General features: G+C 40.5%; 1 protein-coding gene across 8 annotated transcripts in view; it reads left to right on the forward strand.

Moving 5' to 3' along the window:
- The window catches only part of FRMD4A (FERM domain containing 4A), a 490,170-nt gene that overhangs the window by 312,523 nt on the left and 150,184 nt on the right, over nucleotides 1–27,463 (forward strand). For all 8 annotated transcript variants that reach the window (XM_042468233.1, XM_042468234.1, XM_042468232.1 and 5 more), the window contains one exon: nucleotides 17,386–17,451. In XM_042468233.1, coding sequence (XP_042324167.1) covers nucleotides 17,386–17,451 — 66 coding nt within the window. The remainder of the gene's footprint in view (nucleotides 1–17,385; nucleotides 17,452–27,463) is intronic.

A 27,463-nucleotide genomic window follows, 5' to 3' on the forward strand; every position in this document is an offset into this window, starting at 1 on the left:
TAATAATAATAATAAATGTTATTTTGTTTTATTGTGATGTTCTATTTTGTTTTATTGTGATGCCATCTGTTCAGGACATGTGAGAGGGCATTCTTGGTGGCTGTTCTCGAACTGGCCCCATCTCTGCTCTCCTTCTACTGGCAGTAAACAGCATTTGGTGATTAGATGATTATGCAGAAGGATCTTTAGATAGTTCTAAATCATAAAGTATACTTCCTTTGTTTTTGGATGATGTCTGTGCATGGTAGGAACCATAGTCATAGAAGAGGTATTCTTTGTAATGTGCATTGAGGAGGAATGCCTCTTTTAAGATGGTGTTTCCCATCTCCAATTTTTATACATGAGTTGAATTAAAATTACATTTAAAAGAAAATTCTGCTTGATTAATTAAGGAAACCTGTTTTCTTAGTTCAAAGTTTTGAATTGCTTAAAAAATAATAACTCTACTTCTTTCTTTTAATGAATTTCCCTGATTGGAGGATGAAGCTGGGAAAAGATTAGAAAAAAGAAACACAACTCTTTTTTCTGTTCTGAGTTTTAATTCTGTACTTTATTTCTCTTTATTTCTTTATAATAAGTGACTTAAAAGATTGTCCAGTACTGGCTTCAATATCTCAAACAGATGTTTGGACCAGAGAACATGAGCTACAGAGCTAGTGGACTTTAAAAGGCAACAGAAGAAGGGGAACATAGTGAAGAAAGCATGCCTAAATCCCACTGATTTCAGTGGGATTTGGAATGAATTTACAGTAGCTGTTCAAAAACAAGTGGGAAAAACAAGTCCTTAGCTGGCTAAAATTAAGAATGCCTTCTTCAGGGAGGACAGGGTGCCAAGTACCTTAGTTTTGTGATTACTCAGTTCCTGTTCAAATATCTACTTTGGAATCCTGTTTCCCAAGTGTGTGTACACCTGGACACCATCTGGTGGTCTCACTTTCAAGCCAAGAATAGCTCTGATTATTTGGTCTATAGCTTCTGCCTAGAGCAATAGTTGGAATCATGTGGTCCTCTAGATGTTTTTGGATTACAAGTTCCAACAGATCTAGGCAACATAGCCAATGCTGGAAGATGATGGGCACTGCAGTCTGACAACATCTGGAAACCTGAATGTTTCTCATCCCTGGGCTAAAGCTTGGCACAGGAGGTAATGTTTCATTGATCCTGTGGGCTTGGATATCTGGGACTGAATAGGCACTTGTCTAACTGGTTCTCAAGCAGTTCCATTAATTCCCATTTGTTCATGACCATATGCATGTAGCATTTTCATGGAAACTGTGATTCTAATATTTACAGTGAAAATTGCAGATACAGTTAAAAACTTCTGAAAGATCTGCATTTTAAAAGTGGCAACTTAAGTGGCATAGTGGTTAAATGTCGGTTCTGCAGCCACTCACTCACAAACCACAAGGTTGTGAGTTCAATCCCTGCCAAGGGCTTAGGGTCAACTCAGCTCAGCATTTTCTGAGGTCGCTAAAATGAGTACCCAGTTTACTGGGGGCATTTAGCTTACAGTTGTAAACTGCTTAGAGACTGCTTAATGAGGTATGAAGCAGTATATAGATGAAGTTGCTATTGCTGCTATAGCTATACACATATCCAAAACGTATATAGAACAACTGTATATATTTGGGGTGGGCCACCTACTGCCCTTGGAATGTCAAAGTATTTCTCCTCAAGCCTCTCAAAATACACACACATACACACACACACACAATCTCCTACATATATCCTATGAATTCAATGTGTCAAGAACGCATCGGTGCAGGAGCTGCTTAAAGAAGTATCCCATAAAATGTTATTACTGACTAAACTGGGGTGGAAATTTTGGGGCTGTGCAGATATTGTTGAACTGCAGTTCTCAGAAGCCCTAGCCAGCATAAGCAATAGTTGCAGTTCAGCAACATCTGGAGAGCCATGTAGTTCCTTTTTTGGTTTTGCTACTGTGAGCAAATGGTGAGCCAAACCACATCTGGTATGCAACCCTAAGGCAACCACATCATGGGGTTTTCTTGGCTAGGTTTGTTCAGAGAAGGTTTGCCATTGCCTTCCCCTAAGGCTGAGAGGGTGTGATTCACCTGAGGTTGCCCAATAGGTTTCCATGTTTGAGAGGAGATAGGAATCCTGGTGTCCAAAGATAGATGGTTATATGTGCATTAGGCTACCGGTGGAGATTATAAAGTGAATTTGTTGCTGTCAGCATCTTTATGCTAGGAAGCACTTTTCAATCCTGCCAGGGTAGTTTTTGCCTAACTTGGCCCTAGTATCATAGAGATCTTTACAAAAGGAACCAGGAAGAGATTGTTTTCAGTATCATCAGTGCTCATGTCTGTTGCTCCATGGCAATGGTTTCCTGTCTTGTAATAATATATCGTCCAGTTTCATTCCTTGTTTGCTTCTATCCCATCCTGTCCTAGTTGTTAGCCTTCTTCCTGAGTCTGTGGTATGCCCTGAATTTTGACCAGGCCTGTCTGTTCTCCTCCCTAAGGACATGTGTTGGGGGGTTTTAGTCCTGATCTTGTCCCCATTCCAAATTCTACGACTGTAATCAGAATATATTGCTTATATGCCTGAGAAGATGACAGCCAATTATCTCATATAACCCATGCCACATTTTAGCTTGCTTTATGGTCATATTTGAGGACTGGAAATAATCTAGGTGAATGTGCCTGAATTCCCGCAACATCTAGGTAATAATCACTTGTGTGCCATAGAGAAAGTAAACGCTAGTCATTAAATGGGGTGTCACTGTATGCCAACAGTAGGCAGCTTTGCCCCTCCAGATGTGGTTTGGCTCTCCATTTGCTCACCATTGGCTGCCCTGGGTGTGGCTGATGGGCTTTGCAATTGAGCAACATCTGAAGGGCCATAGTTACCTGCCTCTGTTGTAAGTAGTCACACCATCAATATCATGAAAACTAGAGAGCCAACTGATGTGGTGTAGTTTTAATTAGAACTGTCTAATTAAAAAGATTGTATGTTCAATGCTGTGCAAATTTACAGCACTATATAAATAAAGCTTAATAATAATAATAATAATAATAATAATAATAATAACAACAATAATAATAATAATACCAGTGAAACAGTAGTCAGCCTATGATAAGGAGAAGATGAACCAGAGTGCATCTGAGTTTATTGGGTCATATGGCATGAACTGGCCTAGTAAGGAGTACAATGGGGAAAGGTGTGCTGAAGCTTCTTCACAATGCAGGATTGCACACTGGGGCTTCTGCAGTGGCCTCTAAGACATATTTGCTGCTGTATCAGCAGAGATTGCAGAAAATAACTTGTAGAACAGATCAGAGCTTGTAATTAATTCATTAAAAGTAATATCTTACCCATTTTCCCCATTTTATTTGAATCCTATTTCAAGAGAAAGACAGGATAGAAATTAAATAAATGAATTAATAAAATGAATAAATAAAATGTTAAAATTGTTAATTTGAACATGTTTATAAACAATGATTTTAACTGCATACTATTATTATGCAAAATAATTACAATTCTAAACCAGGGTTACACAACCTCCAGCTCTGTGGCAAATGCAGCCCATCGGGGCTCTTTTTATGACCTCCAAACCTCTAAGGATACCATCTGCATTCTTACACTCATTAGCTATGTGTACTTTTATCTCTTATCAGTGCTTGGGGAGGGAGATACTTTTACCTGGCTTCTGAGATTATTATTGGGTTTCTGTTAGTAGTGTTGGATCAACAGTGATGTAGTGGAAATTATTGGAGGATAGTAGTAGGCTGAGGTTATATGCATGCAAGAGTGTATGTTTGTATGGGAAAGAGTATATGCCATGTGCATGCATCAAGGGTGCATGCCTATGTGTGGCACGTGCATGCATCAAGGGTGCATGTACATGTACATTTACTTAATGAATTGATAATTCCTCCTTTCTTCCAACATGCTAACCAAGGTGACTCACAGCATAGATTAAAACTAAACACCATTAAAAACAATAATAACATGTTTTTAAAAGAATTAAATAATTGATCTTATTAAAAATAGCACTAATTTAAAACAGTATAATCGCATGTAGTAAATAATAATGAGAATAAAAGTACAGCACACACATACCACATTAAAAGACTGTTCCACACAGCTGTTTACTCATCAAAAACCTTTTTAAATAAAACATTATTTACCTGATGGCAGAAGGAGAGCAGAGGGAACAAGCCTTCGGTGGACAGCCTGGGAGTAGCCACCAAGAAGGCATTCTCACATGTTCTCATTACACATGTGTGCGTGTGACAGAGGTGGGATGAAGAGACAGCCCTTCTCAGAATGTGGGGGACTTGTACATGGAAATATAGTCATTCACATAGTCTGGGCGCAAACCATATATGGCTTTATAGGTCATAACCATAACTATGAACTGTCAGTAAAGCTGTAGCAGCAAGGGTTCTCTTACCATATATGATCACACACACTCTCTCCCTACAGTTGTGACCACTGCTCACCTTCTATAATGATCACTGTACTGGCAAAATGTTAGGTTTTCATTTTTTTAAAAAAAGCTTTAAAAAAAAGTCTTGCATCAAAGTAAATCCAGCTTGAATAATATTTTCTTTTAGCTTCTTGAGTGATATGATTTGAATTGTTGATGTGGTCAGCATTAGGGCTCAGCTTCTTCTTTTTTATATAACAGGCTCCTTTTCTTTTCCCCCCTCGTCTAATAAATATTGTTGGCAGGGTTAAGGACAGCTTTCCTTTTAGTCAGATTTTCAGCATGCCTTATGAAAAGGATTGCTAATTCATTTCCATTTCTTTTAATGACATCATTGGCTAGTCAGATGTGATAGGCTGTGTAGTACTGCAGCAGCATCCCATTTGCTATGTGATATTGGATTGAGAATGGCCACCCACACACTAATCTCGGAAAGAAGAAATATTAGCTCCCCACAGCAGTCACGGAGGTGCCGATATAACCAAAGAAGATAAAAGAAGATGAATACATTGCACAGAGTGGTGTTTGTTAGGGGGCGGGTCTGAAATATAGCTCAAATATTCCCTACTTTCTAACCCACTATAAACACAGCGGTCTCCAGAATACTTGAAATATTTAGCAGTTATTTAGCCAGGAGCTGCTGTCAGACAGCGTAGAAAAGAAATCTAGACCTGATGTTTTCAGTGCGCATTTGTATAGGCTGTGGCAGCTATACAAAACTGCCGTGACAAGCAAAGAGACCTCAGAATCAGCACAAAATCCAGCAGTCAGAACTCTTCATGGCAGCATTTTCAATTGGGTTCCCTAAATCTGCAAACCAAACAACTGCTTCATCCTACAGCATCAGCATGTGCCTGCCCTTTAAAATGTAACCGAGCGCAAACATCTTTTCATGCCCTGCCATGTTTGTCATCCTCTAGTGAAACTGGCCTGAAATGATAGCATTGGGGTGCGGGACAGATACACAATGAAGATCTGTGCACCTGTATCTACAGTAAATATTTAAGTATCAGTAGGTCTCCTTCCAGCCTTCCCAGATGTTTAAAGCCTGGCTTTACATTTTTTTTTCATGATACCTTGTAGTAGGGGTGGAGAAATAACCACACTACTGCAATTTCAGGGATTTCCCCCCCCCCCCTTTTTTTTTTTTTAATTGACTTTATAAACAAGATGAGATTTATATATTAGACATCATGATAGTTGTGGAATTAGCTCAGTTGTTTGTTTGTTTTAATAGGTGAAATATAAAAATAAAACGAAAACCACAGAGTATAATAAGTCTTCAGAAACAGAATGACAAAATTTAAACATCAGCTGCCTGATAGCAGCCCTATGCTAACTGACTAAAAGTCTGGAAAGAATAGACCCACTCCTTTGGAGAAACCTGATCCAACTAGGACAGGGTTAAGAAAATTCACAATTTATTCAGAAATTAAGAAAAGCAGAAAACTTCGAACATTTCTAAGTGCTATACATATTTGAGCCACAGATCCTTGGGTAAATTGTGTGTATCTGCAACAGTGCTGGAGAAAGCTTTTTTTCAGTCCAGGGATATAATTCTAGTATTGAAAGGGTCTAAGGTGCCACATTCCAATAAGGTTCAGGACTAAGGATCCAGGCTGAGTACAACACAACATTGGTTCTTCCTATCAATTTGATCATTTCCCTGCCAAAGCACAACTCTCTGTTTGCCTAGGGGTATGTTTCAGGGCAACCACTACCTAGACTACACAACTGAGTGCAGTTCTGTTCAACAGCTTAAATACTTTTTATCACATAACACTGATAAGAGATAAAAGTACAAGGAGCTTCTGTTCAGAGGTAGAATCCTGTGGGCCTCCATGAACCCTGTTTGCATTCTTGGATAATACTACGATGATATTAATCTCAAATTTGCTAGTAGCCCATTTTCTTGAAGTATGAGGTTTGGCTTACTAACTACAGAGGGTTTTCTTTGTTTGTTTAAAGCTGTTTTTTGTTTTCACCAAGTGATCATTTGTGGCTGGGATACTTTCTTTACTCTTGCTTTCTATTTGTGATATAATGTTTTAGAACCCTTGTAGACAGGAAGAAATTTCTCACTGCTGTCTCCCACTTACAAACATTTCTTTTAACCATATCAACCACAAAGTGATTAATATCTATAGCAATCTTCACTCTTGTGTGTGAAAGAGAGGAGGGAGGAGGAGGAAGAGGAACAGTAGCATATATTTGAGAAAGATTTAGCTAAGGCCAGGGAAGATGAATACTATGAGCCCGTACAGACAGACCAAAATAAAGCTGCTTCGGATCACTTTGAAGGTATGCTGTTTAAATGATGCTTTGGCATAGCTTCTGGCCTTTTAAGATGCATGTGTCATTTACACAGCACACCTCCAAACTGACCTGAATCAGCTTTATTTTGGCCTGTCTGTATGTTTGAATTAAACTCTGATTTCTGATCAATCTGGTACAAATTGAGCATATGGTAGAAATGTTATTGGTATAGTTCAGTAAATTGTTTTGCAACTGACTACCTGTTTTGACTACCTAGCATTTACAGTGTTAACATATACATTGATCATTTTATATGTAAGACCGCACTGGGAACATTTTGCTGCTGTATAATTTTAATACAATTTTTGTCCTTATCCAATAACTGTGTTAAATGGTGTTGGCCAAATTGCTAATAAATGAGCCTTTGGCTATATGTGGCGCAGTATAATCAAAACAATATGGGTTCTCTGGAGGCTATGAGAATTTGTCACCCTGGGAAACTCTGTGAAGTATCGAGTGGGAATTTTCATAATAAATAAGGAAATAAATTTGTTTGGGGATACTTGAGCACAGGACTTTGAGCATATCATTGGACTGGAGCAGCTGGTGATGCAGTAGTCATGCCAGCTGGGTAATCTGAGGCTGTGGTCAGGGACGTAGCCAAGGGGGGGGGTTCTTGGGGTCTGGACCCCCCTTCCATTAGAAAAATGAATGGTATGTGCTGCTGCACCGCTGCACCCAAGCCCCATTATAATGGTGGCACTTAGTCTGGACTCCCCCTTCCTAAAATCCTAGCTATGTCCCTGCTGTGGTCCAAAAAAGTAACTTCTTTTAGCTCTTCCCATGATTCCATGAAAAAAAATCTACGGGCAAGTCAAGGACAGACATGCTGGTCAACTGATCTAAGCATAACGTTTAGCATCCAGTACATTCAACCTATATGTTAGTAGTTGCATCTCACAGACCTGCTCAGTTGAGGATGGAGAAAGGGAGTGATAGAAGCCCTCAAAGCTTATTAAAATTACATTTGCATGTGCTCTCTCAAACATTCTTACTATGACCTCTAAGCAGCAAAGGATTTTATATTGCTAGAGATGGCTATAGCAAGGGGGAAAAGAGCATGTTTTCCAGCTACACTGGCAGGACAGAAGAAAAGTACTTTATTACCAAAGTTACTGAAACTGGATAAAACTATTTCTGGGTAAAATATTAGGTGCAAATGGAGCTCGCATGGTGTAGTGGTCTTGAATGGTCAACTATGACTTTGGAGACTAGGGTTCAAAGGGAATACTGTAGTGAGTGCAAGGACATGATTTTAGGAAACTCAAATTTTCTTGTTTCCCTCCTTAATGCCAGAGGTTTCTCCCTTAGAGGGATATCTGATTTCTAATAATTTTGTATTCTTTTGCCAAATATTTGGTGATTAAAAAAATATGGCAGTAATAAATTGCATTGTGAAAAGAATTGTTTGGGTGATAACTTTTTACTGGGTCGTCATCTGAAGAGATGGAAATATTAGTAAAGAGGGAGGAATTATTAATGTATGAAAGTGAATCTCAACTTTGCTGGGGGTTTTTTCTGCTAATAGGTTTCCTGTTTTATATGAGAGGTAATACACTATCTCAGACATACAAAAACTACGAAGTAGACTATCTTGACATTACTATTCAAACCGTTGCACACATTTGAGATTCAGTTCTATTACGATCAGCCTTGAATAGATTATTGTATAGAGGTGGACTGGAGCGTGGTTTGCTCAAGTGCTTCATGTAAAATTGTTCATACATTACTTTGGAGTGCTGCTGTGTAATGATGTGATTGAATGCAGTTTGTTTGTTATTTAAAAAGCAATAGCGTGGTATTCTCTCTGTATTAACTTCTCCAAGAAAAAATGGTCGCCCGACTCGGCGGGCAGACCGTTTTGCCGCTAGAAGCAGCTGGAACTACAAGCCCCAGTGTGCACTGGGGCTTGCTCCGGCTCCCTATTGGTGCGCGGAGCGGATGGGGCGGTCCCATTGCTCCGCCACGCTCTGGGAGCCGGGCTCGTTGGTGTGGAGCTTCCGGTCCTCCAGGGCTGCCCATTGGTTGGGTGGCTTTGGAGGAGGGGGTCTGCACAGCATGCAATATGGGTGGGGCCTAGGCCTATTTTAGGCCATGTTGCTGGCCCCAGCCCTCAGTTGGCGCTTGGCTTCGAGCAGAGCGGAGCCAAGCTGAGGAAGGGAGAAAGAATTTGAGCTTCTCCCGCCCACCCACCGCTGTTTTGTGGGTGTTTTTTCGTCACAACTTTGGCGGCAGCATAGGCCAGGATCTGCACGTTGTTGTACCAGGGCTATGGAGCTCTGGTTTAGGAGTCAATAGGTACCCGGGGGCAAATAGGGCAGGCGTTTGGCAATTGCGGGGGCCAGAACGCGGGAGCGCCTTCCGGTGACTAGGGGCTTAGTGAATTTGTGAACGCAAGACAATGTTTGCGGTCAAGTTGTGTTCCTTAGCCCCTAGGTCATCCCAAGCACCTGGTGGGTGCCAGGTTTGGATAATCAGACAACATCGGGTTGTTTGATTTTACAGATCCTGACCTTATGCTTTGTGCCAACCCTACCAATTGTTTGCAAATAAAGTTGTGGCCTTACTTCCAACCTGTTGTATTGTGGTTATTTGACAGCAACATCTGAGGCAAATAGCTGTGTTAGTCTATGGTACTGTAGTATAAAAATGAAAAAGGAACCTAACAACACCTTCAAGACTAGCTGGTGTATATTTTAGAAAAATATAAAGGGAATATTTAGTTCATCCTAAAATATAAATCAGTCTTAAAGGTGGTGCTAGATTCCTTTTTATTCTCCATAGTTACTCAAGCTATCTGCTCCTCTTTGGAGACTCCCTAGATTAAAAGCTCTGTATATTGAAAGATACACATCAGAGAGAAAGGGCCTAAACATACAGGCCAAAATACAGCTGCTTTGAGTCACTTTGGAGGTATGCTGTTTAAATGACACATGCATCTTAAGAGGCCAGAAGCTGCGTCAAAACTGTGCTCCAGTCCTTAGGACTGGAGCATGGCTTTGGCATGGCTTCCAGCCTCTTAGGATGCATGCATCATTTAAACAGCATACCTCCAAAGTGACCCAAAGCAGCTTTATTATGGCCTGTCTGTTTGGGCCCATAGTTTATAGTTTAGTCTTCCTCACATGCTATTTTTAGCATTCATAGATTTTGTTTTGTGTCTGGAAGAACACAGCTTGAATGTAGCCACACTGCACACAAGTATAGCAGTTTCATGCCTCTTTAACTGACATGTTTTCATCCTATAGAATCCTAGGAGTTGTAGGTGAATGAAGTAACTTTGACTTTATTGCTATAGAACTCAAGTGTAGTCCCTTGGACTGCAGCATTAGAGTTCTTTAATAGGGAATTCCTCTCGAAACTGCAGACTTTAGGATTGTGAAGTATGAATCATGACAATAAAAGTGGTTTCAAGCTTTTGTAAGTATGTTAATACATTTCACTGAAATCAATGTGTCTCCCATATACATGTATGATAGTAATAAGAATCCTATGGCTTATATCTAAGAAAGTGCAAGAGCTTGTCATGTAATAAACCTCTTTGCTGCTAATAGTAATTGACACGAGCCTATAAGTTATTACTGACAGATAACCAAAGGTGAATGAAGTACAATAAAATATGGGGGTTGGAATACTCCCTTCATTCTGTACTCTTGTTTCTTCTCATTATCTGTTTCAATTAAGGCTGCAGTCCTAAATATGCTTACCAGGAACAAGTCCCATTGACCACTGTAACACTTGGCCTCTGAATAAACTTATCTAATCAGATTGCCCTGTTAAAGGGTCCGTGAATTTTCTGTGGATGTCACAGTTTGAAGATCTGCCCTCTACCCAGAGAGCTGGAGCAGTATTAATAGCTGGCATTTATACAGTGCACTTTTGAGTGATGAGACGTTTCAAACCTATTATCTCGGTAATTTTCACAATAACATTATAAGTTAATCAGTATGGTCGGCCATTTGTATCCATGGATTCTGAATATGAATTTTTCATCCACTGATTAAACCATCCTCAGCTTGAAATATATACATATATTTTTTAAATTTCAAAAAAGCAAGCTTTGATTTTGCCAGTTTATATAAGAGACTCCATTTTACTGTGTTATTGTATATAATAAGACTTGAGCATCTGTGGATTTTGGTATCCATAGGGGCAAAGAGCTCCTGGAATCAAACCCTAGCAGATATCAGAGGCCCATTTTATTATCTTCTCCATATTGAAGGTATGAAGTTGAGGGAATTGTAGGGATTTTTATCTAAGCTGAAGCTGCCTGATAAATTGATGTCTGAAGCAGAATTTGTGCTGGGGACCTTCTGATTTGCGAGAACCAGTGTAGCGTAGTGGTTTGAGCATTGGACTATGACTTTGGAAACTGAGTTCATTTCTCCGCTTGGCCATGGAACCAATTGGGTGACCTTGAGCAAGTCACATGCTCTCAGCCTCAGGGGAATGCAATGGCAAGCCTCCTCTGAACAAATCTTGTTAAGAAAACCTTATGGTAGATCAAGACATACAACAATGACAACAACGAACTTTCTAGTTCACAAGCCACACTTCATGATTGTGGTCCTCCTCTTCTTTCTGATACCATGACCTCTTAAGGGGCCAGCAGTGGTGCAGTGTTTACTATGATCAGCACTGCCTTAGAGAATAATTCCTATGAGGTGTATAGTCTGTCTTAATTGATAAATTCCCCTTGGATGGATACTCCTGGCAGTGTCATAAGGTCCTCGGTCATTTGGGGGCTTACTGGGTAACTGTGGGGAGAAAGGATTTCCACTTCTCTTTTGGGATTGAACTAGTGAACTTGAACTGGGTAGTTCCCAAATGCATCTGAGGAAGTAGACTAAAGTCTACGAAAGCTCATGCTGCCAATTTCTTTTGGTTAGTCTCAAAGGTGCTAGATGAGCTCTCTGAGCAGTTCCTAGTTTGTACCTAACACCATCAGCTGTGCTGCTGAGTTAGTTTTCAGAATTAGATTTCTGAGGGCATTCTATAGTCACTTCACTGTGAGGGCAATATTAGAATTTATTTTATTTACTCAGTTTATATCCTACCCTTATCCCAATCATGGATCCAGGGCATCTAAAAATATGTGAGATATATATATATTTTTGGGGGGAGGAATACAATGATAAAACAGAATTTTAAAACAGTTAAACAAACAATCATGTTAAAAGCATCCATTTAAAACAGTTTTTAAAAGGCTCTCACAATGTCATCATAATGATACTTACAACTAGAAAGCAATGTTGCTTTTAACAAGTATCTCAAAAGTAATATTTGGGAGAGTATTTTCTTAGCAAGAGTGAAAGCTTTTACAAAAAAGACTTCCCACGCCCATTTTGTCTTATGTCTAATAAAGTTGCTATGTCGCGCCATTATTTTCTTCTTCTTTTTACTCTTAGGCATAGGAAAGGCTAACAAAATGTGCTTTGGAAATTATAAATCTGTCATAATAAAAATATGTTCATTTTTTGTGTGTTTGAGACATTTTTTGGGGGGGGAGGTGTTGATAATTTCAGCAAGAAGAATTCTCAAAGAGAAGGCTGAAATGTATTGAATATATCTATTTGTGGCTGCCAGTGCTACTTTTGAAGGTGCTCATGTATGTAAAGAGAGAGAGAACACTCTCTTGTGTGTTCCATGTCTAAAGACTTACATAGTACGTATTTCATTTTAGTGATCATTCAGCAAGAGGTTGATCTGTAATCAAGGTTTCGCTAAACATAGTCTGCCCATTTCTGAGAGTTCACTCAGGGCAGTTACATGGATCCGTCTCGTTCATGTTTGCAGTTCCAGGCAAGATGAATGGGTCAGATACTAAGCTGCCAAAATGGTTTGTGGAGCAGTACAAAACAATTGCCCTCTTTTCTGTCTGATCCTCGGCTGAGAAATCCACTGTATAAATATTTGGGCCAGCTGTCTGTAAATGAGATTTAAAGCTTTATGTTGATGTCAGAGGTAACTAGAAAATCCTTTATTAACGCAAAGAGGCCAAGATCTGGGAGTTGCCAAGTAACTTCCTTTAAGAGGAATTTCCTTTCTGCTGGAGAGAATGAGTGCTGTGTACGTGTCATTAGTCCCAGATACTCAGATAATATAGATAAAGTGTATCCAGTATATAAAGTCAAAATGTAGAAAAATAAATATCCCAATATCGATGTGCATATATTTCTGTGTGAATGACCCCTAGAACAGAAATGCAGAACATGTGGATTCCCAGGTATTGCTGGATAGTAACTTCCATCATCCCTCATAATTGGCTTTGCTGACCAGGGCTGATGGGAATTGTAGTTTAAGTTTTGGAGCTTCACGCATTCCCAGTTCTGCTACAGGAGCTTACAGTCAAGGAGATCTATGATATGGAAATACATTTCAAAAGTAGCTATTCAGTAGGACCACACCAATTTCACACATAGTTTGTTGCCTAAAATTAGAAAGTGCTAATGCTGGGGGAAATATACCTTCTCTGTGTTGTGCCACCTGTGTACAGGCGGGGAAGTAATTTGTAAAGGGGTTTAATTCCAAGACAACTTGCTAAGGTGCTGCTGAGATAATCTCAGAGCTGGATTTGTGTCCTGGAAAGTTTAACTTGTGGCAGCCAGGGCAGACCCAGTGTTCCTAGTATTCAGCCTCCTCTCTAACACAACAGAGATTCAGCATTCTGGAAGTGTACTGAGTGGCCAGAGTCCATGTTCATGCAATAATAGTGTACAATAGCTTCACCCCACTGGTGTCCTTCTTGGCTGTAGAAGAGGACCGTGAGATCAGGGCAGAACTAGGGGGAAAGTAGCTCAGAGCCAAACAAGATGACACCAAATTAGGAGGAGTAGCTAATACCCCAGAGGACAGGATCAAAATTCAAAATGAACTTGATTAGAAATCTGGGCCAAAACTAACAAAATGGACTTCAACAGGGAGAAATTTAAGGTACCACACTTAGGCAGGAAAAAAAATGAAATGCATAGATATAGGATGGGGGACACCTGGCTTAACAAGACTACATGTGAAAGGGATCTTGGAGTCCTAGTAGACCACAACTTGAACATGAATCAACAGTGTGGTGAAGCAGCTCCGAAAGGCCAATGTGATTCTAGGCTGTATTAATAAAAGTATAGTGTCTAGATCAAGGGAAGTAATAGTGCCACTCTGTTCTGCTTTGGTCAGGCCTTACCTGTAGTACTGTGGCCAGTTCTGGGCACCACAATTCAAAAAGGATGTTGTCGAGCAGGAGCATGGAAAACAGTCCCTCAGAGTGTTGTGGAGTCTCCATCTTTGGAGGTTTTTAAACAGAGGCTGGATAGCCATTTGTCTGGGGGTGCTTTGAGTCTGTCTTCCTGCATGGCAGGGGGTTGGATTGGATGGCCCTAGGGGGTATCTTCCAACTCTATAGATCTATGATTCTAGGACAGGATGGTAAATATGTGAATTGTCCATTGGATGTACATATTTTAATATAATGATTGTCTTATTTCATTATTTTTAAACTATTTGACCATATATTATTTGTAAACCACCTTAATCTCCATATTGCGAGGAAGATAGGATTTAAATTAAATACATATAGACGCCATTTTAAATGTACTTTGCTAATACTCTGGCTGAGCCTGTTTCAAATTGCTGGTAGTCAAAGGGCCGGTACAGACACACCAAAATAAAGCTGCTTCGAGTCACTTTGGAGGTATGCTGTTTAAATGACACATGCATCTTAGGAGGCCAGAAGTTGAGTCAAAGCTACGCTCCAGTCCTTAGGTCTGGAGCATCGCTTTGGCATGGCTTCCGGCCTCTTAAGATGCATGTGTCGTTTAAACAGCATACCTCCAAAGTGACCCAAAACAGCTTTATTTTGGCCTGTCTGTAAGGGCTCAAAATAAGGAAATACTCTGGTCTGATTTGGACTAAGGCAACTGAGGACCAAACCACACTGCAGAAATAATCCAGTTTGAGACTGCTTTAACTGTCCTAGCTCAGTGCTAGGAAATTCTAGGAATTGTTGTTTATTGTGGCCTGAGAGCTCTCTGACAGAGAAGGATAAATGTCTCACAAAACTACAATTTTCAGAATTCCCTAGGACTGAGACATGGCACTTAAAGCAATCTCAAACTGGATTATTTCTGTAGTGTGTTTTGGACCTGAATTTCTAACTCAGTTTAAATAGTGTAATGAGCTGGGATCATTTTGCATGATTTTTTTTTAAAAAAAAACTTTCTGCTTCCTTTACAATGTGAGTTTGTTTGTTTGTTTGTTTGTTTGTTTTGTATGGATAAAAAATATTGTGCCTTACTGGCTGACCCCTTTATGCATGAATCATAATTTCAATATGGGGTTTTAATATAATTTTATATCGTACAGTGTAGGGCCTACATAGTCAAGCTATGTTTAGCATCTTTCCCAACCTGGCATCCTCCCAATGTGTTGGGCTACAATTCCCATAATGTAGAGAGAGCATGGATGATGGGGATTGTGATCCAGCATACTTGTAGGATGCGGGATTGAGGAAAGCTACCGTATAGTGTCACCAAAAAAAATCATTCATTAAACAGTATTTTGCTTTGACAGTGGGGAAAAGCCAGAGCTAATTCGTTGACTTATCCCTTGAGACATTCTGAGGGTACCAGCACAACAGAGCCATTAATGGTCCCTGGCAAGTTCATGCAAGTGTCAGGTGCAGAAGCCTCTGTGTGATATGAAAGAAAGCAGGTCACTTCTGTTCTTGCTGTGTGGAGTGGAATGTGCAGACGCAGGCACAACAGTTGTGTTTTGTTGATAGCAGAACATAGAAAGAAGTGCTGACATCCTTTCATGCGTTCACAAGCAAACCAGGAACCCAGGAATTTGCTGTGGTGCTGTAGATCATCTCTTGATAGGTTGGCCTGTCTTTTTCTGAGCTTTGCAGTAAAATTGAATAACACAATTGCAAGCTGTGTCCCTTGAAGCAGAACATATTATTGTTGTTGTGTGCCTTCAAGTCCTTTCCAACTTATGGCAACCCAAAAATGAACCTGTCATGGGGTTTTCTTGGCAAGGTTTGTTCAGAGGGGGTTTGCCAAGGCCTTCTTCTGTGGCTGAGAGAGTATGACCTGGTCAACGTCACCAAATGGTTTACTATGGTCACTTGGGGATTTGAAGCTTGCTCTCTAGAGTTGTAGGTAATTGCTCAAGCCACTACACCTCACTGGCTCTCCAGTGTATTATTTAGAAGCTCCACATAGTTACAAAATTACAAAATTGGACTGTTTAAAACTTTGGGGAAACAGAAAGGATGAAAAACCATGTAATCTTATACAGATTTATTTCTAAGGTACAAAACAGACAATCAACAATGTCACATAATGGGTTTCTGGTTTGCACCTGCTCAGGCAGTGTGAGGGAGATGGGTTGCATTGTGTAGAAACCTCTTAACTATTGAAAATTATGACATTATGGAGATGTTTGGTTTAGAATTTTCTTTTTTGCATTCTAGTTACATAGTGTGTTGAGGGGCATTTAAACCCCTGTGATCTGAAATTGGGAATACCAACATTGTAAGAAACATCATATAACACCACTTAACTTGTAGCTTGGGCCTCAAGATATTCTCTTGATGGTATTACAGATCCTACAAAATGTTCCTGGGAGTCTACAGTTACATTACTTTAAAATATTGTAGACCAATTCCCCAAGCCAATTTTTAACCTTCATGCTATTTTTAGATTATATGACCCCCTCCATAACAATAGTCACATCACCTCACCTTGAACTATCTTGTACCTGCGAAGTCCAATCTACCATTTTATGGAGAGCTTGTTCATCTCAGTAGTTAAGAGAGCCACATTTGTTTGCTGGATGTTTTTTTAGTGCTTTAAGATCCAAAGCTGGAAATGGTGAAGTCCTCTGAAAGCATGCATAGTGACTTACTACAAATGACAGCATCTTGAAAATGCTAATAACGTGAATGTGCAGGGTTGTGTAAATCTCTCCTTTTCTAACTTACCTAATGGGGTTACCCAAGTGCCTTGCAGAACTAATAGCATAGAAAAGGGCGAAGTAACTAAATATTAACTTCCGCAGCAATCTGTTATTAAGAAACAGTGCCAAAGTGATTTGCCTGGTACAGAAGTAGTGTTGCTAATATGTCCTTTGGGCTTGGATATTACGTTTTCATTTACCAATGATTGTAAGATTCTGGGCACTGTAGTCTAAAAATAATGTTTTCAAGCATTCTTTTGCCTCTGAACTGCCAGAATTATTCTGCAGAGGATTCTGGGAATTGTAGTAACCAAAGCAACTTTTCCTTGGGAGACACTTAGTGATTAGAAAAACCATTTGTGACCTCATTTTTCTTAGGCAAAAACCCCTGGCCCTTTTGGTGCCCTCTTTTTTCCCATTGGAACAATCTTAGCAGTGCCAAACCCAAGGCAGCATGTGCATTCAGAAACAGCTGTGCGGGCGGTTTATTTATTTATTTTTCTCTTTCCTTCTGCTGACTAGTGCCAGGGAATGCTAAACAGTGAATGGGAAATCCTTAGCTGTGATAATATTTGGAGCAGCAAAAACTTAGCAGCAACTTGCAGCATTTGCCAAGCCTACAAATTAACCAATCTTCTTGTTGTTGTTTGTTGTTTTTCTAGATGACAGAGGGCCGCCGGTGTCAAGTGCACCTCCTTGATGACAGGAAGCTGGAACTCCTTGTGCAGGTAAAGAAATACTGTACATCTTCATGTTTTGGGGGCTTCTTGTGGCTTTAATTTTTTTTTGTGATCTGTGCAGCAAAAGAGGTCTTTAACTTAATTAATGCAATCTCCATTAGTCGACTTCCTTCTGGGTTTTGATCCTCTCTCATTTGACAAGCTAAGCAGGATCAGGTTGGATCAGTGTGTAGGCAGCAGACCTAGAAAGGAAACTCCAGGATTCTGCAGGAAATTAGTGTCCCTGTGCTCCCCACATGGCTGTCTCCATCAATTGGATGTTTTATTATCATAGCAGCGTGTATTTTTCTGATGAGGAGCTGGAATTATGAATCAGTTTCTCATCTCTTTTCTGAAAGCCAAGGAGAAGGCTTCAAATCCCACTGTCCTGTTTTTGTTTCAGCTGTGTTGAAAGCCCCTGCATTTTCTGTCGCCCACTCTGTCTGTCTGCATTGCAGAAACTTCAGTATCCTAAAGCTTCCGTGTTAAGTAGCTGCCATGTACCATTTCTGAGATGATGGCGCTTCTCTGGGGTGGGAGAAATGACCTACATATATGTAGGCTGCATGTCAGATTGAATTTATCACACAGGCATTGAAAAGTAGGAAGTTTGTGACAGCGATGTGAGTTTAAAGCCTATTGAGTGATTGTTATTAAAGACGTTTATAACTTGTCTTTATGGGTTTTTTTAAATACTGACAGTGTATTATAACATAAAATGTAAAAATAAAAACAAATTTATGCTAAAATTTATGCTAAAAAGGCAATTAAAAGAGATAGGGAACTAAATTCACTTAGGCAACCCAATTCCAATTCGAATAGACCCACTGAAACAACTAGACTTACCTAAGCATTTATTTAACAAGTTCCATTGATTCAATGAATCTGTTCCCATTAGAGCTACACTGGATTTAGCTCAGGAACAGCAGATCTGATTATCTACGTACTTGCCTGCCTATTTTAATTCCAAGAAGAACTAAAGCAGTCAAAAAATAAGAAGGCCTTTATGAGATGGTGAGAAATTAGGGGTTGGGGTCTAGGTGAATCTTTCCCTAACGCATGAGCTCCACAGCTGTAGTGCAGCCATAGTGAAGACCCCATTATTCTCATGCCTCAAACCTAGCACTCACTGAGGTAGTGTCCATTTGGACCTAGTGAAATTGTCTAGGAGGAAATAACATATTTTCTCTACAAAGTAGCTTTCCAAACTGTTTTTAAAAAAACGATTTATGCCTACAACTTTATGCATGACAACAGTCCTATAAAGTTGATAACTATTACTACCATACGCAGCAGGAAGGCTGGTAATTATCAACCAGTGAGCTGGTGGATGAACTGTTGAGCTGAAATTCTCATCCTTGCTGGGCAAGACTAGCTCCTCTAAAGTCTCCAAAGGGTTAATCAGAAGGGTTAGAGCATGCCTTTAAAAAAGAAAACACTGCTTAGTGCAGTTAGAAACAGGAAATGAAACACACAGTGCTTTAATTACCCATCCGGGCAGCCTGCATTCTTGGGGTGAGTAGGGTTGAATGTTAGTCTCATTCTAGCAAAAAAGGAAGAAGATGAATGGGAGCCTTTTGAAAATGATTTGAATCACAGGAAACGCATTTCAGGATTGCTTTGTGTTGTACAGATGGCTCAACAAGGTTATTTCATACAAAAAGAGTCTGCAGAACATAATTAGAAGAGAAGAAATAAAGAGATCTATGCACATTAAGGACATACTTTTAATATGCAGCATTTTTAAGCCAACATAATATTTAAGAGCTGGTTTCAATGAGGAGCTAATTCAGACAATGGTTTGAGTACAGCCATAGGAACACAGTTGTGCATGTTTTCCCCTTGACCCATATGCATCTGCTCTGAAAATCCATACAGTAGGTATGACATTTATGTATGGCTGGAGATAAAAGCAGGATCACAGATACAGATCCACATCATTTCTGTGTGCATTAATAACCCCAGACTGATAATGCACATTGCAAGGTGGTCCTGGAAATGGGGCACGCAATCTCTCCTCCCTGCCTATCCTGCTCCCAGAACTGTAGGCAGAACATAAGTGGATGGCCACTATATTCAAGGATGAGGATTGCTCCGTATTATACTCCAACCAATATCTGAAGGCTGGCACTTTACCCACACCTAACTTTGTGCTTCATCTGTGCTGACCCTATAAGGGTTGGGGGTAGTCTTTTTGAAGCACTCTTTTTTGAAGAGTTTTTCTTGGAAACAGAGCTTATATCTTTGAGGAGAAATAATGAACATGAGTACTATTTATAGACCTGGGAGCACAAAGAACAAAGAAATGTGATAATTATCCTTTCAAATTAATACAGCCCAAATAATGAATTCTGTCTTAGTGCCACCAAACCATAGACTGGAATTTGTTCATGCTAATTGTGCAAATTTGTAAAACTGAAAAATTGTACTGTTGTATTTATTACTCTTTTATTTTATGTTGGCTAGTGTCCAGCATTGTTATTCTGAAAATAATGCATTGCTCATGGACTCTTCAGCCTGAACTGTAAGCAAGGGAGGACTCTCACAATCCCTAGTTTCCCAAGCCATGAAGCAAGAAGCTGCTCTCCTAGCTGGAAAAAACAATGGAACTCTTCTAATGCACTGTTTTCCTCTATTAACAGTACAGTCAGTCCTCCACATTTGTGGCTTTGACTTTAGCAGATTTCACTATTCACAGATTTGGTTAATATGTTCTCTAGGAATCTCTAGGTTCTCCAGTATGACTATGTGGATAATGTCTACCAAATGTTGCACTGGAGAACCTAGAGATTCCTAGAAAGAATACTTCTGTAAGTCCTCTGGCGCAATTCTAAGGTCAGTTTCCACCCGATGATGACCACAGACTTGTTCTTGAGGACTTAGAGATTTCTAGAGAGGTATTCTCTCAAGTAAAAAAGTTGTGTTTTTATTAGCAGTTTTTCCATGGGGGTCCTGTGCCCCTAACTGCAGCAAATGTGGAGGGCCCACTGTATGTTGGGTTTAGGCTATGGTTGGATGTGCAAATCACTATTATGCCTTACACACTAGGGATATAATTCTTTACTCATTTAATTCTTGAAGGAAGCAACAAGTAATTTTAGGAATATTCTTCTTGTGAGAATGTGTTAGAAAACTGCACAGTTTTCAAAACTATTCACAATTTAGGACTAATTATGTGCAAAATTCTTATTTATTTAACCAAGTTTGTAGTTTCCAAGCCATTTCCAATTTATGGTGACTGTAAGGTGAACCTATCACAGGGTTCTTTTTGGCAAGATTTGTTAAGGGGTGTTTACTTTTGCCTTCCTTTGTGGCTGAAAGAGTGTGACTTGCACAGGGTCACCCATAGGTTTTCATGGCTGAGCAGAGATTCGAACCCTGGTCTCCAGAGTTACAGTGCAATGTACAAACCACTATACCACACTGGCCTTCTCATTTTGCAAAGTAAACAGCATTATTTACACAGAAATATTATTTTCTGTGCAGAAAATTCTGTTATTGTAGGAAAGCTGGAAGGAGCCACAAGAGCCATCTAATCCAATCACCTGCCATGCAGAATACACATTTACAGCACTCCTGAAAGATGTCCATCCAAACTCTCCTTAACAACCTCCAAAGAAAGCACCCCCTCCCCTTGTCAGTCTATTCCACTGTCAAAAAATTATTACAATAAATAAAATCTTCTTAATGTTTCAGTTGACTCTCTCGTAATTTGAATCCATTAGTTTGTGTTCTAGTTTTTGGGGCAGCAGAAGACAAGTTCATTCCATCTTCTACATGACCTCTCTTCGGATATTTATAGATGGCTATCATGTCATCTCTCAGTCTTCTCTTCTCCAAGTTAAACATACCCAACTCCCTAAGTCTTTCCTTATCAAGCTTCCAGATCTTTGATCATATTGGTTGCCCTTCTCTGGACTCGTTCCAGCTTGTCAATATCCTTTTTCAATTTTGGTGTCCAGAACTGGGCACAGTATTCCAGATGAGGTCTGACCAAAGCAGAATAGAGTGGCACTACTATTTTCCTATCCTTCTATTAATGCTGCCTCAAGGTGCATTAGCTTTTTGACTGTTGCATCACACTATTGACTCATGTGGTCTACTAAGACCGTAGATCTTTTTTCAACCAGGTATCACTCATCCTACATTTGTGCATTTCATTTTCCTTGCCTAGATGTAGTACCTTACATTTATCCCTGGTGAAAATAATGTTGCTAGTTTTGCTGCAGCTCTCTAATCTGTCAAGGTCATTTTGAATTCTGATCCTGTCCACCAGGGTTCAAATCCCGGCTCAGCCATGAAACCCACTGGGTGGCCTTCGGCAAGTCACATTCTCTCACTCTCAGAGGATAAATCACAAATGACTTGAAGGCACACAACAGTTACATGCACACCTTTTAGGTACTTGAACGAGTGTGCAAGATACCCCCGACCACTTGGAATAGGTCTGCTGGACAGCTCTGTGAAGATGCAATGCTGACAGCAAAAAATAATATCTTTGCTGCCCATGCTGCCATAGAGTAGGCCTTCAAATAAGAACTAGCCCATGTTCTGTCAGATTCACTTCGAATCTTCCGGCAACTTCACTCTAGTGACCATCTCACTCACTTCATCACCATCAACTCCATAGAGCACCAGGGAGCTGCTCAGGAGTGATTGTGTCCACCACTCTGGCCATTTCCCCATCCCAAAGGTTGTCCAGAGCTTAAACAGAATCACCTTCCAAGGTGACAGGAAACTCCCCAAGACCCATCAAGAATTTATCCAGATCCATCAGCCTCCTGGGGCAGAGCATCCTAATCAGTCCCCCACCTCTGCATAGATACCAAGTCCCAGTGAGTCTAAACCTGACCAGATAATGATCTGTCCATGACAACAGAACAATGGCAATTTCCTCCACACCAAGCTCATCATCACCCCACCCAGCACAAAAAACAAGGTCCAGAGTGCACCCAGCAGCATGAGTAGGGCCAAATACCACTTGGGACAGACAGCAGTGGGGACTCCAACACCAACCCTGAGACAACCCTAGCTAAAGGGAGACTGTTGTGCAGCAGGGTGGACAGCACACCAACAGAATCCATAGTCTGTCCCAGCTACCCACCTCTAAATAAACAAATTCAAAACCAGTAAACTGTCGGAGGAGGCATCTCTTCAGGGGGATGGGATCACCACTGCAGTTCCACCTCCCTGCCCCCCCCCCTCTGATCTCATCTGGTTTTGCATAGAGAATCCTGGTTGAACAAAGCTGGGAGAGATTACCACCCTACAGCCTCATCCAACCTGTCTCTATAGTACATGCCTGGTCAGCTTGTTCATCCAGGATCAAGTCCTGAATGGCAGCTGTTTTACCATTCACTGACCTAGCATTCGGCAGTAGCATTTTCAACTCGAGGGGGGCTATCCATGCTATTTGGGCTGGGAGACAGTATGGGGACAAGCACCTCTTCCTTGATGTTTCAAATGTCTCCTTCCCTGTATCTCCCTCTGCCCTGAATGACTCCAATGGCTGCTCCTTGTACCTGTGTATCCCCTCCCTCCTCTGGAAAACATATCCTTCCTATATTAGGCCTATATTAGGACAGTGGCTATTTAAAAAAGTAGAATAAACAGACAGGTGGATAATAAAAACAGGAATGCTCAACATGGGTAACTTGTCTCTGCCAGGCAAAAGGACAAGGCTTTGCCCTCTATACCCAGCGCAAGCTGGTTGTGCCAGGGCCTCAGTCTTGTAAGGAGACAAATCCACTAAGGAAGCAGATGTCCAAGGCAGCAGCAGAAAGAGCAGTTTCTTTCTCCCTACAGCCTCGTGACAGTCTCTGTGGACCTCTGTTTGTCTGCTGGATTTTCAGTCCAGAAGACTGGAATTACAGTGTTAAGGGAAGGAAACCCACTGTCTTGCATTTCTGTTTACTATGTGAAGGAAACTTCCCTTGTCGTTTACAAAGATTTTCATACCTGGCATAAATATGACTCAAATGTCACTGAAATGTCCTGAAAAGGTGGCGAACGTCACTCCTTTCTTTGTGTCTCTGATTCATTCCTGGGGACCAGATTTCCTATGAACGCAAAGTTTGCATTCATAGGAAATCCTCACCCCTTGCAACAATTTAGGGACGCTAGAGGGAGTCACATTTCCATGACAGTTAAGGAAGTGTACCTGGCATTCAGACACGTGCACGTCAGCCACCTTTTCAGGACATTTCAGCCACGTTTGAGCCACGTTTGTGCAAAGTATGAAAAACTTAATAACATCTATAGAAAATTCCAATTGTGGTTTTAGCAAATGTTGTCAAGTCTGCAGGATAAATTCTGTTGGGTCATGCCAGCTAGAGTAGATCTATTGAATCCAGTGGCTCTCCCTCCTTACTCCAACTGCCATTGTTCTGGCCTCTGAGGAGGAGAAGAGCAGCCAGGCACAGCTCCATCATGCTTGGCCCAGGGGCTGGTGAGAGGCCCTTCCTCCGTGTTGCAACTTCCATTGCTCTGGTCTCCAAGGGGGGAAGGAGCAGCCAGCATCTACTGGACTGGGTCCTCTGCCCCACTGCCATCTACTTTTGTGTCATTGTGTTTCCTCCTTTAAGCCTGAAAGCAGGGAGCTGTCAAATTAATGATTTGTAAGCCCTTCTGAAATCTTTTATGACTGGAAAGTAGAATAGAAATACTTTAAATAAATAAATGAGTTAAATAAGAAATCATAAATGAATCCCATTTGTTCAGTGGGCTTGCTTTATTTGGGAATAATAATAGGATTCAGCCTAGAGTTACCTTCATTCCCTAACACTATGATCTCACCCTGATCAGCTAACCCTCCCCATAGTTGTTTTTTTCCCTGAGCAACACATATTAAACACAATCACTGGTATGACGTAACCTGTAATTTGGCCCAGAGTCCTGTCTGGAGTCCATGCACTTGATACGAAGTACAATTAGTTAATTGCTTTGTGATTTAAAGGGACAGAATTTGCCTGCTTACTGGCTTCCAGAAATTTTTAGCCCAGTTTTATACACAAAAAAGGTCAAAGCAAAATATAAAAAGCATAAAAATAGTAATCTACACTTAAAATGATATTTGTGACAGATTAAAAACAAAAGCAAAACAAAAATACAAGTCAAAGAATCAAAGTTTTATTTCCGCTTATGACCTTTGCATAAAACAGTACAGTGCATACAATAATACATACAAAATACATAAAAATATTCAAACATGAACAAAAATACAATGCTACATCTCTGTGTTTGGAGGGCAGAAAATGCACCTGAAAAGCATGTTGTTGTTGTTTTTTTAAAAAAATATGGAGTGTGGCTTGGATTGCTCTAAAATACTGCCAAAGCATGCAAACATATTCATGATGAGGCTGATTGTGAGAAGACAGTTATGATAGAAGTAAATAACAAATAAAAAAGAGCTTACAATGACTATCTGAGCACCTGGGCAGACTCTGCTTTATGATTTAAATGACAGATATGCATATCAGCAAACTGAACACTGGTTCAAGTGGCAATATGGCATATATATAATAGGAGATGACTGCCTATCTTTTTAAAAAAATCATTACATTTCAGTGTTCATGTGGATTCATTAATTCAGCACAGTGCTAGTAATTTGAAAGCAATAATAGTATCATAGAGTTGGAAGAGACCATAAGGGCCATCCGGTCCAACCCCCTGCCATGCAGGAAATCTAAATCAAAGCATCCCTGACAGATGGCCATCCAGCCTCTGCTTAAAGATCTCCAAGGAGGGAGACTCCACTACACTTCGAGGGAGTGTGTTCCACTGTTGAACAGCCCTTGCTGTCAGGAAGCTCCTCCTAATGTTGAGGTGGAATCTCTTTTCCTGGAGTTTGCATCCATTGCTCCGGGTCCTAGTCTCTGGAGCAGCAGAAAACAAGCTTGCTCCCTCCTCAATATGACATCCCTTCAAATATTTAAACAGGGCTATCATATCACCTCTTAACCTTCTCTTCTCCAGACTAAACATCCCCAGCTCCCTGAGTCTTTCCTCATAGGGCATGGTTTCCAGACCCTTCACCATTTTAGTCGCCCTCCTTTGGACATGCTCTAGTTTCTCAATGTCCTTTTTGAATTATGGTGCCCAGAACTGGACACAATATTCCAGGTGGAGCCTAACCAGAGCATGTTTTTTAAATCATTCCAGGGATTGGAGATTTCTTAGTAATGTCACAGAGAACCAGCCTATCAGCATCACACACTTCCTGCTTCAAACTTGCAGGCCCAGTTATTTTGAGAGCTTGAACCAGGAAAGGGGTATAGGGACACAATGAGGTCCCTGAGAAACCAGTCACTTGGACATCTGAACTGAACACAGCCCTACTGTCAAGGGTGTGTCTTGGCCTAAGTAGGGCAGGACTTCATTCTGAAATTGCAGAGCTTGGACATTGAGCAGATGCTTGTTGTTCTAAAATTTTTGCCTTTTCCCTTCCACTGCATTTCTTTCCCCCTTTTTTGTAAATATGTACATTATGCACCAACCAAATGCAGTGCTGTGTTTTTCTGTCTTGCCTTTTTTCACTGGATATTTCCACCCTTTGCATTTCACCTTGATAAGTATTTAGTTTATAGCATTGTATTTTGACTGTGATTAGTTAATCCTTTCCAGACAGTGAACCTCTTGTCTTAATGCTGTAGGAGGCAGGATTGATTTATTCTAAATAATTTCCCTGGTTTGGACTCTATGGCCCGGTACATACGGGCCCTTACTGATGCCCTCGTCACATACTAGGTTTGCCTGGGGGTGGAGCGCCCACACACCCCGCACCCCTAGCATGTGATGAGGGCGTAACAATGGCAGCGCCCTGTATACACCGCACTGCCATTGTTACTTAAGCGCCATGCGGCGCTTACATAACGCGTGCTCCAGTGGCTCACTTGTTACGCCACCACCGTGGCTTGAAAAGAACCCGCTTTTTGCGGGTTCTTTCTCCGTTGGCGGGAAGCCGTACAGTTTAGTGGCTGCGGCTTCCCTCCGGTGGAAAAACAGGCACCGGCAGGCCCCCCTTTTTGGGCAGTCTGTCCCGTGCCTTTATTTTCTTTAGTTATTTTATTATTTCTTCTTACCATTACCATTAGTCCTTTGCACATAAAAAGGCTGATTGGTGACCAACTTTCTCCTTCTCTTTATCTAACAGTTATGCATAAGTGGTGTTTCATTTCTTTCATGTCAGATTTATAATCACTTCTTTGTGTGTATCTGTAAGATGAATCACCAACATTTTATACCATTGTCTTTGCTTCTGCCATGGATGACAGGTCTTGTTATGAGCATTTCTATTTTAACATGTAAGCTTTTAAATCCCTCTGCTTGGAAAAATTTTAAAAACTGCACACGCAATGTCTGCAGCAAACAAATTTCTTCAAGAGTTGAATAAAAAAATTAATTTAGTAAAATCATCTGGGGAAAGTATGTGTCATAGGTTTACTTATTTCATTTGGACTGGATTAAGGTTTAATCACATGTCTGGTAGAAACAGGCATTTGGGTGGAGTCACAGAAACTTCTCTGTACATGATATGAGCCTGCCCTCATAGGTCCCATGTCCAACATACATACAAACAAGAAGAGATTGAGAGAGAAGGAAGGCATATGAATGCAAATTATTCTCAACTTTATTAGTCATAACAGTTTTTAAAAAAGTAGATGTTGCAAAACTGCTTTATTCATAGGTGTAGGTGCTGTGTTGGTGGCAAACAATGCTAGCCAGTAGGAATCTTCCACTGATTTTTCTCCCTTTGCTTACTATGCTGCTACATTACAAAACTAATTATTCAAAGTTCACCTTAAGTCAAATTTAGACTGGCAGCTGCTAGTCCCAGCTGCTGTGAAGTGAAACCCATTAAAATTATCAGCACCCAGAGATGCTGATAATCCAAATGTCCAAACATTTCTTGAACATTCTTGGGGAATTTCTTTTTGACATTTCTTGTGTTCTTACTAAAGTCCCTGGCTTCATTATGGAAATGTGAGGTGGACTCATCTGTTGACATTATTGCTTCCAAGTA

This window comes from Sceloporus undulatus, chromosome 5, assembly GCF_019175285.1.
Source record: "Sceloporus undulatus isolate JIND9_A2432 ecotype Alabama chromosome 5, SceUnd_v1.1, whole genome shotgun sequence".
Lineage (NCBI taxonomy): Eukaryota > Metazoa > Chordata > Lepidosauria > Squamata > Phrynosomatidae > Sceloporus > Sceloporus undulatus.